This window comes from Triplophysa dalaica, chromosome 9, assembly GCF_015846415.1.
Source record: "Triplophysa dalaica isolate WHDGS20190420 chromosome 9, ASM1584641v1, whole genome shotgun sequence".
Taxonomy (NCBI): Eukaryota; Metazoa; Chordata; class Actinopteri; order Cypriniformes; family Nemacheilidae; genus Triplophysa; species Triplophysa dalaica.
In genome coordinates, this window is record NC_079550.1 from 22827111 (window position 1) to 22845675 (window position 18565).

An 18565-nucleotide genomic window follows, 5' to 3' on the forward strand; every position below is an offset into this window, starting at 1 on the left:
ATGTTATTGTATTTCTACGACGGCGTTTAGTGCCACGTTAAAAATAAAATCAAGATTATGAGAATAAAGTCGAAATGTTACGAGAATAAACTCGTCGTAATACGTATTTTATTTTCGTCAAAGTTGTAGTTTAAGAGTTTAAATTATGTTTAAGCACGTCATCTGAATCAGTGAGTTAATTCGTAGTTCATGTCTGATTTTTTCAGTTTCCTACATGATCACTGCAGTGTCCTTTTACTAATTATAACTCCGTTATGATGCGCCAAAAGACAAAGAATTTGCTTATTGCTAAATCATAATCTAAAGTAGGATTCAACGAAATCCTCCACAGCCATTGTTTCTAGCAATTCTGTGATTTTTCTCAAAATATTACGAGTTTATTCTCGTAACATTTCGACTTTATTGTCGTAACATTTCGACTTTATTCTCGAAATCTTTTTTGTTTTTAAAACACCGTCGTATATTTCATATTCAGCTGCTGCCAAGATCTTTTTATTGCAGAAGGATTGTACCTACATGAGAGCGAGAGAGTTAAATATAATTCGTATTTTCACAGTTTCAACAAAATAAATATAACAGTGATTGGCATATAAACTTGCGCATTAACACGTGAAGCACTTTTCTCCCACGCCAACTCTCTTTCTTCTGCTGCTGTGGCTGTGTTGCTCTTTTTTCTAAATACCTGCTCATATTCACTGTACGCTTGTAACAGTACCTTCAATTCGATAGGCGAGAAATGAACAGAGCGCTTTTTGTCACGTGCCGTTGCCATGGTGAATCGTGCTATCTTCACTCAATTGATGATGGCTTTTCATCGCCATGCTGCACGCGCGTAACCTAGAGTGAACTTACTCAGGGTTGATTAAACTAACTCAAATCAGCTGTTCTGAAACTGAAAACTCAGAGTAACGATTCTCTGAGTAAATCAACTCAGAGTTCAGATTTTAACTCGGTGTTTGTTGAACTTCCTTATTGAAACGGGCCCCAGATGAAAGCTGTGAACTAGACATAATAAAATAATATTTCTCTCACATATCACACAGAGGCAATAAGATGTCAGTAAGTAAATGATCATTAAAATATGAAGAGAAGCAAAACTGCTTATATTTTGAATTTGTGAACTTGAAGAATAAATACATGTGTGATAATATTACACTTACAGTCTCTGTGTAAACCTGTAAATATAACTATCTGAAGTACTCGTGGACAATAATCGTACATAAATGAGTAAATTCAAAGTAATTTGTGTGTCAAACAAACCTTGACGAGAACTTTCCTCCGGATTCACAAATACTTCGTAAACATCAGATTTCGTAGTAAAATGTGTTAATGAATTACAATCGCTCGTAAACAGGTCGCGCATGCGCTCATTCACAATGATCATAATCCCGACCATGAATTACAGTTACTCAAATGACGTAAATCTATACAGAAACCGCTGGAATCCTCTGGACTTCATTCTCTGGTTTCGCTACATTAAATAGCATAAATGCATAAGATAGTAATAGGCTATATGTTTACCAAAAAAATCACAAATAAAACTTTATTCACCAAAGTGTTTTTAGAGAGATAAAATAATAATATCTGGTGCTCTTCTGAAAACGACCAGCTGGTGGCGCCAAACTGCGCGTCATTCCGGAGAGACGTTGATTGCTGTGAGTTAGAATATCATCAACAGTTAATCTACTTGATACTAGTTTCTTATTTTGAAGAATATTACTTAACATGAAAATGCAGTAAACATTAATATTAACTTCTCCATTGATGTGTATGACGCTTGGTCAATGTAGTGTTTGTCCCGCCTCTTCTCCACTGTGATTGGACGGCTGTGTAAAAATGGACCGCGATTACCTAAAAAAAAGAGTTACAATGTAAAACATGATAAAAAAAACTTGTGAAATATCATTTTGACACATAGTGCATCAAAACGCATCAGTCATCAGTTTTTCTAAAATAATAGGTTACGTGTGGTTTTACGCACTATTTACACGTGATATGGAGCAGGTGTACATCTCCTTTGAACCAACCAACATTTAGAAAAATGTTCATGCATCTGAAAAATCACGTCAAAATGTCTCAATTTCCCCAAAAAAACGTGTGTACTCGTGTTTCATGAATGAGGCCCTTTGTGTTTTGTTGTTTATGTACTCAAACCATATTCTTGTTCTCTTATAGTATAAAATCTAAACTCTTTCTCAGTGTTATTATGTCTATTGCTCAATATGGTCACACGTGGTTTGAGGACTCACACGGTCTGATAGATTAAAGTCCAAATGTGACAAACACCGCAGAGAATCTCTGAACAATGAATACACAAGAGTGAAATATATCAACATGAACATATCCACACACCTTCATTCAAGCTCTTCAAACACACTTCAACATGAAGCTCTTCAAACCCAAACACATCATCTGACAGCTGTCTGTCAAACTCCAGAAACTTCAGATTCACAGCAGAATAAATCTTGAAAGTAAAAATTTCATGTATTTGTTGACCATAAACTCTCCCACATATTTATATTTATACATCATAACTGCACTTATTTTTGTAAACTAACAAAAGACACAGTTTTATTACATCTTATAACATTTAACATGACATACAACATGTTTTGAACAATGTTTATGAAATAATCTGATGATATATAATCACAGTATAACACATAAAGATGCACATAGAGTATACTATACATACACAATATACACAATCAATAGAATTGTTCAATTTAACTGTAGACTGTCATCTGTGTCATCTGTGATTATACTTCTGTTCTGAAGTGATGATCCATCTCTGATAATGTCAGTTTGATGGTTTGAACAGAAAATCTGTTAAAGGGAAAGTCTGCAGGAAAACGAAAATTATGTCCTTTTCTCTCCCTCAAAACCTGTAATAATGTGTTTGTTCTGTTGAACACAGAGAAAGATATTTGGAAGAATGTCAGCAACTATCAGTTCTGGGGCACCATTGACTACTATTGTAGGAAAAATGACAATTATAGTCAAAGGTACCACAGAACTGTCCATTGCTGACATTCTTACAAATATCTTCATGTTCTACAGAACAAAGACTTTTACAGGTTTTGAACAACCCGAGGGCGAGTAATTCATGACAAAATTTTCATTTTACTTACTTTTGGAAGTAAATGTGCAGCTCATAGATGTTAGTTACATAAATGACCTTCTAGTAAAAGTGAAATAAAATAATAATAATGTTAATATGAAGTCATTACTTCAATACTTTCAGGATTCAGACTCAAAGTATCAATCTCTTTCTATTTCTGATCCTTCTTCAGATGTTGTGACGCTTAAATTCATTTGTTTTATTGGTTGATAAAGTGAGTCACACACATGATGATCTTTACTGTACATATCTGAACACACACACTAGATTTGCTCTATTTGATTCAAATCTACTGGAGTTTACACAACATTTGTGTGTGTTTACTGTCCTGACAATATTGTGTAACATCATTTTCTTTTGTTGAAGAAGTTTTTCAGTCACTTCATCAAGACTATCACAGGATTATGAAACTGAATGTGTGAATGATTGTTTTCAAACAGTGTTATCAGTGTGAGGTGTTATTGTGTCTTCAGTCTGTGTTGATTGTGTGTCTGTGATGTCACTATAGTGTTGTCTTCTAATTGTCCATCAGATGATACTGAAGATCACACACACACACACCTTTAAACACACACATTACTGTCATCACCTGTGAGTCCTAAAAGAGAAACACAAAGACAGAAGTAAAGTATCATCACTACACACATCAACAATAATAAACTCACTTTAATCTTCCTCTGTTGAACTTATAACCTGTATTATATGTGTCATCTGTCACTTTATTGTGTAGATGTTTTGTGTATATATTGTGTGTTGTTATATCTACAGTCTGTCAGTATTCTGCAGTGTCTGAAGCACTCAAGACTTTCACTCACTGCACACGTGTGATGATGGTGATGATGATTTGATCAATAATAATGATCAAGAGCATCAAATAAAAACATCTACCCATGTGTGCACAAACACTGAGGTGAACATCCATCAAACAAACAGCAGGAAATAAAAGAATAAAGCTCCACATCAATAATAATCATATGTTTAAGAAGAGTAAGATGACAGTATTAAATCCTGAAGTGAACAGACTCTTCATCACACTCATTGAATTGAATTCTTATTGTGCTGCACTTATAAAACATCAAGTGTGTTCATCTGTACACTTCACATTTACTCTTGTGTTTTATTATTCACAACTCATATGTGCTCCACAAACTGTTTTAAAAAATATAGTTTTTGTTTTCAGTTGGACTAAAATCTAAAAAAAATAAACACACATGAAGTTTGATTAAACTAAGAAATATTTGTATTTTGACAAAAACTTAAACTAGTCAGAGGGGTAGAGATGAGTAGAAAGAATTTAACAAACAAATTATAAGGAAATAATAATGAGAAATGTCTTAAAACAAAAACACTGATCTTATAACAGCACCAGAGTCATTTACATTTATTTGAGTAAGTTTTTATAGTTGTTGAACTGATGAAACATTTATTTAAATGAGCTCTACTCACGTCACTGTCTCTAGTTTATAATGTGGATCATCTCTCAGCTCACAGAGAAGCTTCTTTCCTGTATCTCCTACATTATTATAATTCAGATCCAGATGTCTCAGGTGTGAGGGGTTTGATCTCAGAGCTGAAGTCAGCGCAACACAACCTTCATCTGTGATCTTACACTTGATCAACCTGTAGAGAACAATAACACACACTTCAGTCTCTCACTTCAGCAGAATGTCATGAATGAAACACATATTACACTGAATAACATTCATCATCATGTTAAATCTTCACCTCATCATTAAAATGCTGTTCTCACGCTCTCACACCACACATCTGTTTTCTTACACAGGACCGTACGCACCATTGTTCTATAGTGTGTCATCAAATGTGTGTAATAATTGTGTAAAAGCTGAAGTGTATTTAATGCTCAAACATTTGATAACGTCTCAGTGGTCTAACAGCGCTCCTCAATGTCAAAATAAGTGAGGTGACCAATCAAATGAAAGAAGACGAGAGTTAGTGTTGACAGAGCCGAGCGCTTCTGTAAATAAAGTTTTTCATGTGCAGATGATCTGATGAGCTCAGAATATAAACACAACAAGTAAAGTTTCATGTGAAGCGTGTGTGAATGTCCCACATTAAACTGTTTCCTTATAATGGACTTCTATGGAGGAGAAAACACTTAACGTGACATTATTCACTTTATCTGTGGAATAACAACTCCTTCTGTTTACAGCAGCTTGTGTTTATTACAAGTAACATTTGACAGAAATTGAGTTTTTTTCTGGTGGTTGTTTGTGTACGTTAAGTGCTTTTCACATTAAGCATTTTACAAAGTCCCAGTAAACTGTGTGGCTTTTAAAGTTTGTTTATTGGTTGTGTTTAATCTATTAAAATAAAAATATATACTTATATATACTTAAATACATAATTTCACCTGATTTCAGTGATTTATTCTTTTTGGAAAGATCTCTTAACCATTGTTTGAAATCTCTGATCTGCTCAAAATTTAAAGGGACAGTTCATATAAAATTAAAAGTAATAAAATGATGTTGATTGTAGTCATCAAATTTTTTGACAATCACAATACACTTATAATGTAAAGTTTTGTGTTTGTGTTTTTATGACATTCCTGCATCTCAAATACTCCACAACCAACCCATGAACATGAATATAGAAGATGATGAACTAAGAATCAGTACATGTGACTATCAGAGAGATGATCTTACGTCAGTGTCTCCAGTTTACAGTGAGGATTCTCCAGTACAGTAGAGATCAGCTTCACTCCTGAATCTCCTACATTATTACCAGACAGATCCAGATGTCTCAGGTGTGAGGGGTTTAATCTCAGAGCTGAAGTCAGAGCAACACAACCTTCATTTGTGATCTTACACAGACTCAACCTGTAGAGAACAATAACACACACTTCAGTCTCTCACTTCAGCAGAATATCATTATTAAATAAAAATAATGACTATATAAAATAATGTTTTATAAAATGACATCACTAAGATTTACATTTTCATTCAGTCAGAATAAAGTGTCTGAATTTATTACTTGTTCAGATGATTTTTTCAGAACATATGTGTTGTATGATGCACTTCTTACTGTCACATTAATGTACAATAACAGATCGTCTTGAATGTTAAAGTTGTGCTCAGAATCTTTAAAGATCAACACAAACACTCTCATACAGTCTGTTTTGTTGGTCTGTTGGGTCAGATTGTGTTTTTATCACAAGTCAACTGCTCCAGAGTTCATGATCAAGAATGACGAGACACTTTATTTAGGTGTTTTTTTGCTGCGTGACCGAGTGTGATTGTCAGGTTTGACAAATGTTCCTCAGTTATGTCATCATTAAATAAACATTGAAACACACAAGAGTACCTGACACAATGTTTTTAATAATGAATAGAGGAGAAAACCTGTTCATACAAAAAACCAGCAAAGAGGAGCTTGTGTCTGATCAGATCACTTCATAACTTTTATGTCCCATAAACACTTGATGTTTTCTGCTACTGTAAGAATCAGTACATGTGTGACTATCAGAGAGATGATCTTACTTCAGTGTCTCCAGTTTACAGTGAGGATTCTCCAGTACAGTAGAGATCAGCTTCACTCCTGAATCTCCTACATTATTATAATACAGATCCAGATGTCTCCGGTGTGAGGGGTTTGATCTCAGAGCTGAAGTCAGAGCAACACAACCTTCATCTGTGATCTTACACTGACTCAACCTGTAGAGATAAATGACAAACATTGCTGCTAAACATGAAATAAAAAAGAGAAAATTAAACAATAATAAAACAGACAAATCAGTTTTTCATTCTGTCTTTACTCATATAAACACATGTGAGTGTAATAAGTGTAATATTTTTGTTGTGTTTGTTGTTAAACGCAGATGTTTGATGTTGAAGCTCATGAACATCAGACTGATGAAGAACACTGAAGAGTTTTGAGTTCTTGTTGAAGAACATCACAGTGATTTAGAGAAACTCCACACAAACAAAAAAAAACTGATAAGACAAACACTAGATCAACACCATCAAACTGTGATGTGACATCTTTACACTTATCTCATATATTATAATTCACACATCATATAAACTGAATACACATCAACTCTCTGATGAAAAGATCTGATGCTGACGACACAACACCTGCTGCTTTACATCTTCATCAGAGAAATTAAACCCTTGATACTCTCTGGGTCAGGATAACAAAATACAAAAGGAATGTAAAAATAATTTACAATTTAAAATAATATCATTAAATAAGTAAGGGATAATCTACAGCCTATATATACACTGGCTTTGTGTTTAATATGAAAACTTTATTTGATTTCGGGTCTAGAAAGTGAGTGATGGTTACAAGGAATAAAACTGTAACAGTGAAGTGATTGTTGTTAGTGTTACTTACTTCAGTTTTCTTGATTCTTTAATCACAGGCTTCAGTTTCACAAGAACTTCATCTGCTTTATTTTGACCTCCAATAAATTTCTTCAGATCAAGTTTATCCAAATACTGATCAGACATCAACAACACAAAAACTAAAGCTGACCACTGTGAAGAGGAGAGTTTGGATTTTCCGACTGATTCAGATTTCACATAATGTTGAATCTCCTGCAGCAGTGAATCATCACCCAGTTCATTCAGACAGTGAAACAGATTGATGGATTTCTCTGGAGAGCGAGTGCTGCTGATCTTCTTCTTGATATACTCGACTGTTTTCTCATTGCTGTGAGAGCTTCTTACTGTCTGTGTCATCAAACCTCCTAGAAGATTCTGATTAGACTCCAGAGACAAACCCAGAAGAAAACGAAGAAAAAGATCCAGATGTCCATTTTTACTCCGTAGAGACTCATCTACAGCTCTCTGATGCAGCTCAGATATTGACGTCTTTACTTGATATGATTTTCTAGCTTTATTAAACACATTTCTCTTGTTGTTTGTGATGGAGATGTGAGCATAAAGAGCTGCAAGATGTTCCTGAATGCTCAGATGAACAAAGCAGTAAACTTTCCCCTGATACAAGCCAAACTCCTCTCTGAAGATCTGAGTGCACAATCCTGAGTACACTGATGCTTCTGCTACATCAATGCCACACTCTCTCAGGTCCTCATCATAGAAGATCAGGTTCCCTTTCACAAGCTGCTCAAAAGACAGTTTGGCCAGTTTGAAGATCATGTCTTCATCATTCTTCACTTTCTTCTCATAGTCCTTCTGATGTTTGGTGTTTGTCTGAATGATCAGGAAGTGTGTGTACATTTGAGTGAGAGTCTTGGGGATCTCTCCTTCACTCTCTGCTTCACTCAACATTCTCTCTAGAACAGTGGCTGAAATCCAGCAGAACACTGGGATGTGACACATGATGTAGAGGCTCCTGGATGACTTCAGGTGTGAGATGATTCTGTTGTTCAGACTGTCATCACTGATTCTCTTGCTGAAGTATTCCTCCTTCTGTTTGTCAGTGAAGCCTCGTACCTCTGTGACTCGATCAACACACTCAGAGGGGATGAGATCAGCTGCTGCTGGTCTGGAGGTGATCCAGATGAGAGCAGAGGGAAGCAGATTCCCCTTCATGAGGTTTGTCAGCATCACGTCCACTGAGGCTGATTCACTGACATCACACAACCTCACACTGCTGTGAAAATCCAGAGACACACGACACTCATCCAAACCATCAAAGATGAACAACACTTTATATTCACCGCTGGAGATTTCCATTTCTTTTGTCTCTGGGAAGAAAAGATGAAGAAGATGTAAAAGACTGAGTGTTTGGTTCTTCATCAGATTGATCTCTCTGAAAGGAAGTGGAAATATGAGGTGGACGTCCTGATTCTCTTTCCCTTCAGCCCAGTCCAGAATGAACTTCTGCACAGAGACTGTTTTTCCAATGCCAGCGACTCCCTTTGTCAGCACACTCCTGATGGGTTTGTCTTGTGCAGGTAAAGCTTTAAAGATGTCATTGCATTTGATTGGTGTGTCCTCTGTTGCTGTTCTCCTGGATTGTGTCTCAATCTGTCTCACCTCATGTTCATTACTGATCTCTCCACTTTCACTCTCTGTGATGTAGAGCTCTGTGTAGATCTCATTCAGCAGTGTTGGGTTTCTCTCATCTGATGTTCCTTCACACAAACACTTAAACTTCTTCCTCAGGTTTGATTTAAATGTTCTCAAGACTTCAGGAGGTTTAGAGTCATAGCTGTTTAATGAAGATAACAGATTATTACTCAAGTTAGAAAACTTAATGCCCAGAGCAAGACTTCTTCTATGTTTTAGTTCCATAAGCTGCAAAACATTTATAATGTGTTTAGAGGAATTGTTCACTCATTCTCTCATGGATTACTCTTCCTCAGGCCACCTTAGATGTTTATTACTTTAGATAAATACAGATGAACCATTTACAACTGTCATAATTTTAACATCTTATGTAGTTGATGTTGTTGACGCTCCAAAAATAACATGAACCCATTATATTAGTCCAATCTAAAGCACAGTGGGTTCAAAATGTCTTTTCAAGTGGAACAATTGTTTGTGTTTGTATCGTGAGAAACAATAAGATCATGTATTGCTCACAGTTTTGTGTATTGGTCACAGTTTCGCTCAATTTTATTCTCGAAATGTTATAATCATTTATTTTTATCATACCACTTAATGCTGTTGTAAACATCATTTATCTGTGGATTACTTAAGAGAAATGCCTGAATTATTTCAAATCTGTTTAAAGCAAGAACGAACGACAGGCGAATGTTTTGTTAAGGTTTATTTGACGTCACGTGTTGTGAACATGAGGAAAAGTGTCCTTAATACACAATAAAATCCTCGTAAGAACATAACACGAAGTCTTCCATTTTGCTTTAATGTGTAACTTTAAATGACATACAGGAGAAGCTCAATCTCTGTAGGTTCAAATCAATTCAGATTACAGTCTCTCTATTTAGCACCAATCAATTATGAAGCTGCTCTGTAGACATTGCCTCTTTTTAAATAAGTAGAACCAAATCTGCTGTCATCAACTTATTTTTCATTATCAGTAATACAGTTAGTTTTGGGAAAATTAGAATAAATACATTACTGACAGATTTAAGGTGCGCTCCTGAAAATTTCATTCAGGGTCTTTAGTGCTCCTAGTAAAAAAGTTAGTCTGAAGCCCTGACTATGAATCACAATATTTTTATTTAGTGACCAGACATCCCCGTTTTCTGCACACAGTCACAGTTTTAGGTGTTCTGAAGAGTGCTTGCACACATATGGTTCAAAGTGAACAGTGTTTATTTCACACACGTGTCTCTCAGTGAGTTATATGTTCTTTCTGTGTGAACATGTTTGATCATTAAGGGAAACCTCTTCAAGACAGAACTACTTGTTATCACAGCCAACCCTATGACTCAGCACAACCTCTCTGTACAGTTCAGCTCATCTACCATTACTCCTTCCAAGACAACCAAGAACCTTATTAGCACCTGATCAGTTAAATTTCACCGACCACATTGCCACGACCTGATCCTTCAGATTCCTCCTCTACTAGTTCTATCAAGACTGTAATACTGTAATGCTCTCCTGATCAGCTCACCATCATGCACCATCAAACTTCTACAGATGGTTCAGAATGTGACAGCAAACTGAAGAGGGAGCACATCACACCGCTTGCAGCATAAATCCAATTCAAAGCTTTTCAAGAAATATCTGAAGACTTTCCTCTTCCATCAACAACTGACTCAGTAACACGAGCGTGTACTGTCTGATGTCAATTCTTTAAAATGTAAGAAAATAATCGTACTAGAGTAGGCGAAGCGAGACCGTGGTTCGAGTCCGTTGAGTAATTGTGAATTAGCGCCAGCTGTGCGCACACCGGGCTCGAATCACGTAGGAGATCGGGAGCATATAAAAGGAACGAGGGACCGGACCGTCGAAAATAGAGGTCTGGGCCCGAAGTTTTTGTATATGTATTTATGTTCTAGTGTTTTGTATTAATGTTTTGTTCGCCGGCGGTCGGCCGTGAGGCAATGTAGAATATCTACATAAAATGGAAGGAAGGAGGCGGGAACCGGCAAACATTTAAACGTTTAATATAAATAATAACAGCCGGCGGCCCCTCACGGCCGACCGCCGGCGAACAAAAGATAAATACAAAACACTAGAACATAAATACATATCATACATATGTCAAATAATCTTCTTAAGAGATATTTTATACCCAATATAAGGAACAATCCCATTTACAAAATAAATCATCTAATAATATGTTAAGTTATAATCATGTTTTATTGATAGTTCATACCTGACATCAGGTCTTGTATCTCCACTCTTAAAGTTGGTTGACAGCTCCATAGACGCATCACTCTCCATAGACACACAGCTGAACTCTGGATATGATCTCATCTGATTAACTGATCTATAACACACAACACATTACTGTTAATCCTGAACTGAATTTCTGTATTCAACAAATAAACGCATACATTATGTATAATTATATTGTTCATATAAAAATTGTCAGTTGAACTGAGTTTTTCCACAGACATGTTAATCAATAACATGCTAGCGATGTGTCTTTTCTTGTGAACATCATTGATAATGAGGATAAAATATACTACAAACAATCACAACAACAATTTCCAAAATTTCCTAATCCTAAACTCAATTACTGTATTCAATAAATTAACACATACAATATCTTATCTATTTATACCGTTAATATAAAAAATGAAATAGACTGTATGTTTACGTATTTGTCTCATGGAGTTAATTATACAGCATTCATTGTTTTTCTGTGTAAGCATGTATTTATAATCATGAAAATAACATTTCCTAACAAAAAGGAGTAAGAGAACTTTACATCTCATTTACAAAATAAATAATCTAATAATATGTTAAGGTATAATCATGTTTTATTTATAGTTTATACCCAGGATTAGGTCTTGTATCTCCACTCTTAAAGTTTAATGGCCGACCCATAGACGCATCACTCTTCATAGACACACAGCTGAACTCTGGATCTGATCTCTTCTGTTCAACTGATCTATAACACACAACACATGACTGTTAATCCTGTAGCGTATTACTGTATTCACCAAATAAATGCATACATTATGTTTCAGTTATATTGTTGATATAAAAATTGTCAGTTGAACTGAGTGTTTCCTCAGACATGTTGATTATATTTCATCCTGTAAGGCGTCTTTCTGAGTTAATCAATAACATGCTATAGATGCTATTGATGTGTCTTTTCTTGTGAACATCATTGATAATGATGATAAAATGTATTACAAACAATCACAACAACAATTTCTGAACTCTTTAACAAAATAAATCATCATAAAAAGGGCAAAATATAAATATACTTTTATAGACATTTTATACCTGAGATCAGGTCTTGTATCTCCACTCTTAAAGTTTAATGGCTGATCCATAGACGCATCACTCTTCATAGACACACAGCTGAACTCTGGATCTGATCTCATCTGATCAACTGATCTATAACACACAACACATTACTGTTAATCCTGAACTGAATTACTGCATTCAACAAGTTAACACATACAATATCTTATCTATTCATACTGTTAATATAAAAAATGAAATAGACTGTATGTTTACGTATTTGTCTCATGGAGTAAATTATACAGCAATCATTGTTTTTCTGTGTAAGCATGTATTCATAATCATTAATATAACATTTCCTAAAATAATTAATAAAACAACAACTTTCCATCTCATTTACAAAATAAATCAAGGCGTCAATGTATAATAATGTTTTATTTATGTTTTATACCCGAGATCAGGCCGTGTCCCTTCACACCTAAAGTTGAATGTCGGCTCCATTATGTTAGATGTCACTCTTCATAGACACACATCTGAACTCTGGATATGATCTCTTCTGATCAACTGAACTATAACACACAAAACATTTATTTTGATTTAAAGTATTTATATTTTATGATAAACATCTCATTAAAAGATCTTCAAAAATCAGAGAAATTTGTCACAAAATAAGGAGACGTTGCACATAAATTTCTAATTAAAATCTAGCTGACTGACCCCCTTCTTTTTCTCCATTAATCAATAATTGGAATTTGGGTTCCTCACCATAGCAGGGCAGTGTTGACTTGCTCACTGGGAGACTGCATTTATTTATTTATTTATTAATTAGATATTATTTATTAGAATGACCTTGCTCGTTCTATAAACACCATGCACTGTGCTGTGTTTTAACTTTTCTGTTTTTCCTGTTGGCTCCTGTAAAACTGCTTTTTTGAACACTGCACATTGTGAGAAGCGCTATATAAATAAACTTGAATTGAATGAATGGACTAATGCACTTTTTTGCGCATGCGCTGTTGTACGCGGCACGTCTGATGACGAAAATTGCGTCATGCGGACGGCGCCCGGACGGAACATACTTCCATTTCGCTGCTTGATCCCAGTATTATTATTAATATTATTATGTCACTTAGCCCTGGATGTATGCTTCATGTGTTAATAGTGATGAAATATGCAACAACAATAAAGTAAATACCGAAGTAAATAATATGTTGTGATGTTTTGAGAGGTGCAGAATGCGTCAGTCAGAGATAAGACCGAGCTGTCTTTAGATGTTATTTACTTAACGCTCTTGTTGTGTCACGTGGTAACACTCGTTCGTAAGGTTTTCTGAGCTTTATGTTATTGTTATGACAGCATTTATTTTACAGAAATGTTCTTTAACATAGTAACAAAACTGAAGTGCGTAGCATCAAACCGGAAGTCACTCGCTGTAATTGCGCCCTCCATGGAGATGTCAAGAAAAGGTGAAAACTGATCAATGAGTCCTGACTGAGTGTTCAAGAAACAACTAACTCAACTACACAATGACTCACATTGACGCAATATTACGTGTCAAATAAAAAGTAACAGCCACCAAATATTAAAGAATAAATCAGTCCATATACAATAGCATGAATGAGGAAGTTAAGAGTCTCGAGACACCTGAACACATCTGACGAGCATCAAATTCTCAAAACCTTCTGTCTTTACATCAAATAAATACATGAAAATACCTCTATATGCTTTTATAAACTCTTATTTTAAACATGTTGATGCTCCACATAGTAAATCGTCGAGTTTTACCTGTTTAAAACTGCGGAAGATCATCGCAAACATTTTCTTTCACTTTCCCTTCAGCCGCAGTCAGGTGTGTGTACCGGAGTCTCCTCAGTGTCTGAACCAATCAGAAGCAGCGGAGCTAAAACGTCACAGGGCGTCACCTTCCAATACAACAACAGAAATAGTTGTGTACTAGGAATTTTGGCAGCCTTCTAGCTAAACGTAAAATACTTTTCTAATATAATGTCTCTCTCTGGGAAAATGCAGGATGGTTTGTCAGAAACTGAACTGGCAGAATTTATTGATCTGCAAACTCAGTTAGACTCAGTTTATGAGAATAAGGCAGAGGGTGCTTTTATTCACTCTAGAAGAAGATGGCTAGAGCAAGGAGAACAAAATACAGAGTATTTCTTCAGAATGGAAAGAAATAATTTTAGAAATTTAACTATTAACTCTTGGGGGGGCACGGTGGCTTAGTGGTTAGCATGTTTGCCTCACACCTCCAGGGTTGGGGGTTCGATTCCCGCTTTCGACTTGTGTCTGTGGAGTTTGCATGCTCTCCCCGTGCCTCGGGGGTTTCCTCCGGGTACTCTGGTTTCCTCCCCTGGTCCAAAGACATGCATGCTAGGTTGATTGGCATCTCTGGAAAAAATTGTCCGTAGGGTGTGAGTGAATGAGTGAATGAGTGAGTGTGTGTGCCCTGTGATGGGTTGGCACTCCATCCAGGGTGTATCCTGCCTTGATGCCCGATGACTCCCGACATAGGTACAGGCTCCCCGTGACCCGAGGTAGTTCGGATAAGCGGTAGAAAATGGATGGATGGATGGATGGATGGATGATGTCTAAACAGCATTTGGATGAACTTCATCTGAATACATTTATTGGAGCTAAAAGTACACCAGAAGAAGTTCTTGTGTGATTAAAGAATCCAGAAAAACTGAAGTAAGTAAAACTCTGCTTCGCGTCGTGCCTAACAACGCCCCTTAGCTGTTATAAAATGCACTGTAACCCCCGGCTTCTTGGAGCTTATTGCTTAATAATAACTTTATTTAAAATGTTTAATTATTTTTACATTCATCTTGTATTTTTAAGAGAGAATCAAGGTTTTCATTTGTCTAATGTAGATGTAAAACATCAGGTGTCGTCAGCATCAGATCTTTTTACCAGGTCATAGAGTTTTTGTGCATTATTCAGAGGATCTTATGATTGAATTTAAATCTATACGTGTGAAGATGACACAGCACAGTTTGATGTTGTTGATCTAGTGTTTGTGTTATCAAAGGTTTTGTTCCCTTTCTGTTGGTTTCTTGGCGTTGTGTCGAACCGACAGATCGGTTTGACTTGAGATCCTATCATTTTCTGACTAGATTTGAAAAGGCCAATGAAATTGACAAATCATTTTCATCCCGGACTCTGCCCCCGAATATCTGGGTATAAAAGGGAGACGGCGTGAGGCATTCATTCACCTTTAGTTCTTCAGAGCCTTGGATCTTATGGTATCTACTGTGATATACGCTGATCTTCTGTATCTGCAAGAATCTTACGACGTGGTGCAGCTGACTGTCCCTTCCTGCAGCAACTTCCCCTGGACGTCTTGGCAGTTCCAGAGGTGTTCAAGTTATTTTTCTAAAAGAGCTAAATTTTTCCAGCGCAGCATGTTACGCTGTTCTTGTGGGTGCAACACACTCATCGAGGAGGGGGACCGACACAATGCCTTCCTCAAGTGCATCGGTCGATCAGCTTAACTTCACAGATCAAGTTGCCAGCACTGCCCGGTCATGTAGATTCATACTCTACAATATTAGGAAAATTAGACCGTTCCTATCAGAGCATGCTACGCAAGTCCTAGTACAGGCTCTGGTCCTGTCCAGACTGGACTACTGCAATGCGCTACTGGGTGGACTTCCAGCTTGCACAACCAAACCTCTACAGATGATCCAGAATGCTGCGGCAAGAGTCATCTTTAATGAACCGAAGAGAGCACACGTCACTCCTACTTCATTACTGCATTACTTCATCACTCCTACTTAATAACTGCATTAACTCATCTACTGCACTGTAAATGTATAACTGCATCTACTCATGTATTGCACTATAACTTCAATAACTCATGTACTGCACTGTACCTTTAATAACCGCATCAACTCATCTACTGCACTGTAACTTTAATAGCTAATGTCTGTAACTAATGCACACTCAAGTCACTTGCACTATTGCACTATTGTATAGTCTATATTGTTATCTGTTCATAACCTCCTGTACATTAATGTTCACAGTATATAGCCTTCTGTATATATTGTTCATAGTACATACCGATTGTCATATTTTCATAGTACATGCCCATCGTAAATTATTTTCCTAATATTGTATTCTGTATTTATTCACACTGTATATCTGCACTTGCTAATTGCACTTCTGGTTAGACCTAAACTACATTTCGTTACACTGTACTTGTATGTGTGTAATGACAATAAAGTTGAATCTAATCTAATTAAGCTAAATTGGCTCCCTATAGTCGCTCGCATCAAATTCAAGACTCTGCTCCTGGCCTACAAGACCAGGGTTCGGCACCCCCTAATCTTACATTTACATTTAGTCATTTAGCAGACGCTTTTATCCAAAGCGACTTACAAGTGGGGTAGGTAATGGAAGCAATTGGGACAGCACAAGTACAACAAAAGCATAAGTGCAATCAAAACAAGACTGGTCTCATATAGCCTAACACAGTATACAGAATCATTCAGTTATATATATATATATTTTTTTATGGGTAGAGAAGACTAGAGAAGAAAAGACTAGAGAAGAAAAGACTAGAGAAAAAAATAGAGTCAGAACAGATCAGTAAGATGTTGGCGGAAGAGATGTGTTTTCATCTTAACTCGTTAAAAAAGATATATGTACCCGCCAGATCCCTACACTCTGCAAACAACCGACGTCTTGTGGTGCCATCCCATAAAGGCAAAAACTCCCTCTCACGTACCTTCTCCGGATCGGTTCCACCTATGTGGAATGATATGCCCGCTGCTAAAAGATCTGCAGATTCTGTAGCCATCTTTAAGAAACGTCTTTAAAACACATCTCTTCCGTCAACAGCTGACTGATCTGTTATGGCTCTATTTCTTCTCTACTCTTAAAAAAAAAAAAAAAAAAACTTAGCTCTGCATACTGTGTTAGGTTATATGAGACCAGTCTTCTTTTTTTGATTGCAATTATGCTTTTGTTGTACTTATGCTGTCCCAATTGCTTCCATTGCTTACCCCACCTGTAAATCGCTTTGGATAAAAGCGACTTACTAAATGACTAAATGTAAATGGGTCTCCAGCACCCGGCGGTTAAGACCATCACTAGGGCTAGGGCCCCTGCCACAAGGCGGCTGTACGCCTTTCAGTGTGTGTCTTTTGTCCTGGTGCTCTTCTTGAGGAGGAGACCCACGGAGTTGCTCGTTTGGAAACGTGCTTTCCTTCCAGAGAGACTCTAGAGTAATCTCTCCCTTCCACACTGAAAGTGTATGTAGCTGCCATTTCCGCTTATCAGGAACCAGTCGCTGGAAAGTCTCTGGGACAGCATGAACTGATCATTAGGTTCCTCAGGGGCGCGAGAAGGTGAACTTTGTCTCGTACGCACCCTAATCCCTCTTGGATCCTCAATATGGTCCTGAAGGGCCTTCAACATTCCCCATTTCGAGCCCCTGGGAGACACCGCTCTTTCTCATCTCTCAATGAATATGGCTCTCCCGGTGGCGCTCGCTTTTATCAAGAGGGTAGGGGACCTACAAGCTAGGGATGAGTCATGAATTTTGAATATTTGATTAGTTAATTTAAGTATAGAATTCAAATAGTGTGTGTGATCTTAAAAAAATTGCAAAAAAATGTATCATGCGTAACGCGTTCATGTAACCAAAGGGTGGCGCTGCCAATAACGACGCATCTAAAACCTAAAGGCTGTCAATCAAGAGACAATAGAGGAAAACATTTTCTCACAACAATTGCTAACAAAGTTACGCCCTTTAGACCTGCGTGCCATAACGGATACAGTCAATTGAGATGGTGTCAAAAATTAGTTCTGATCCATCCACAGGTCAGCATTCAGTTGATAGTTTTATGGTCAAAAAACAGCTCTAATAACTAAGATGATGGCTAAGGATATGCTTCTGATCAGCTTAGTGGAAGGAGAGGGTATTTAAAATCTTATGGAGTTTGTACAGCCCGAGTTTACTGTTCCATCTAGAAAAACGATCACTGCCAGACTGGAGAAACTTTTTCATGACAATAGAAATGGAAGCCTTTTGAGCTGTTAATTCATGAAATCGTTTGATTGTTAATAAATTTCGGCATTTGGTTAATATGTTTTAAGGCGTTTTAAGTCTGGTCTAAAATCTTTATGGCTTTATTATATTTTTCTTGATCACACAAAAGAGACAGAC

The 18565-nt window shown here is 36.7% G+C and overlaps 1 protein-coding gene across 2 annotated transcripts; it reads right to left on the reverse strand.

Annotated features, from left to right (window-relative positions):
- Positions 1–1602: 1602 nt before the first annotated feature.
- LOC130429241 (NLR family CARD domain-containing protein 3-like) lies at positions 1603–14243 on the reverse strand. Of its 2 annotated transcripts, XR_008907562.1 has the most exons (11): positions 14167–14243; positions 12833–12950; positions 12421–12534; positions 11966–12079; positions 11339–11452; positions 7475–9259; positions 6619–6792; positions 5785–5958; positions 4568–4741; positions 1755–1851; positions 1603–1653 (listed from the first exon to the last, which is right to left on the reverse strand). XR_008907562.1 is itself a non-coding variant. In XM_056757697.1 (10 exons), exons 2-10 carry the CDS (start codon positions 12880–12882, stop codon positions 3707–3709), a joined length of 2712 nt encoding a protein of 903 aa, XP_056613675.1. In that variant the 5' UTR covers positions 12883–12950; positions 14167–14243; the 3' UTR covers positions 2554–3706. The 2 variants fall into 2 exon arrangements, 1 of the variants encoding a protein (XP_056613675.1); XM_056757697.1 differs by lacking the exons at positions 1603–1653; positions 1755–1851 and adding an exon at positions 2554–3719.
- Positions 14244–18565: the final 4322 nt, after the last annotated feature.

Coding starts and splice junctions, on each gene's coding strand:
- LOC130429241 (XM_056757697.1), bottom strand. CDS start 12,882: ATGGAGCCGACATTCAACTTTAGGTGTGAAGGGACACGGCCTGATCTC. Junction 6,793..7,474: donor AAAGAATCAAGAAAACTGAA/GTAAGTAACACT, acceptor TTATCTCTACAG/GTTGAGTCAGTGTAAGATCA. Junction 5,959..6,618: donor TGTAAACTGGAGACACTGAA/GTAAGATCATCT, acceptor TGTTCTCTACAG/GTTGAGTCTGTGTAAGATCA.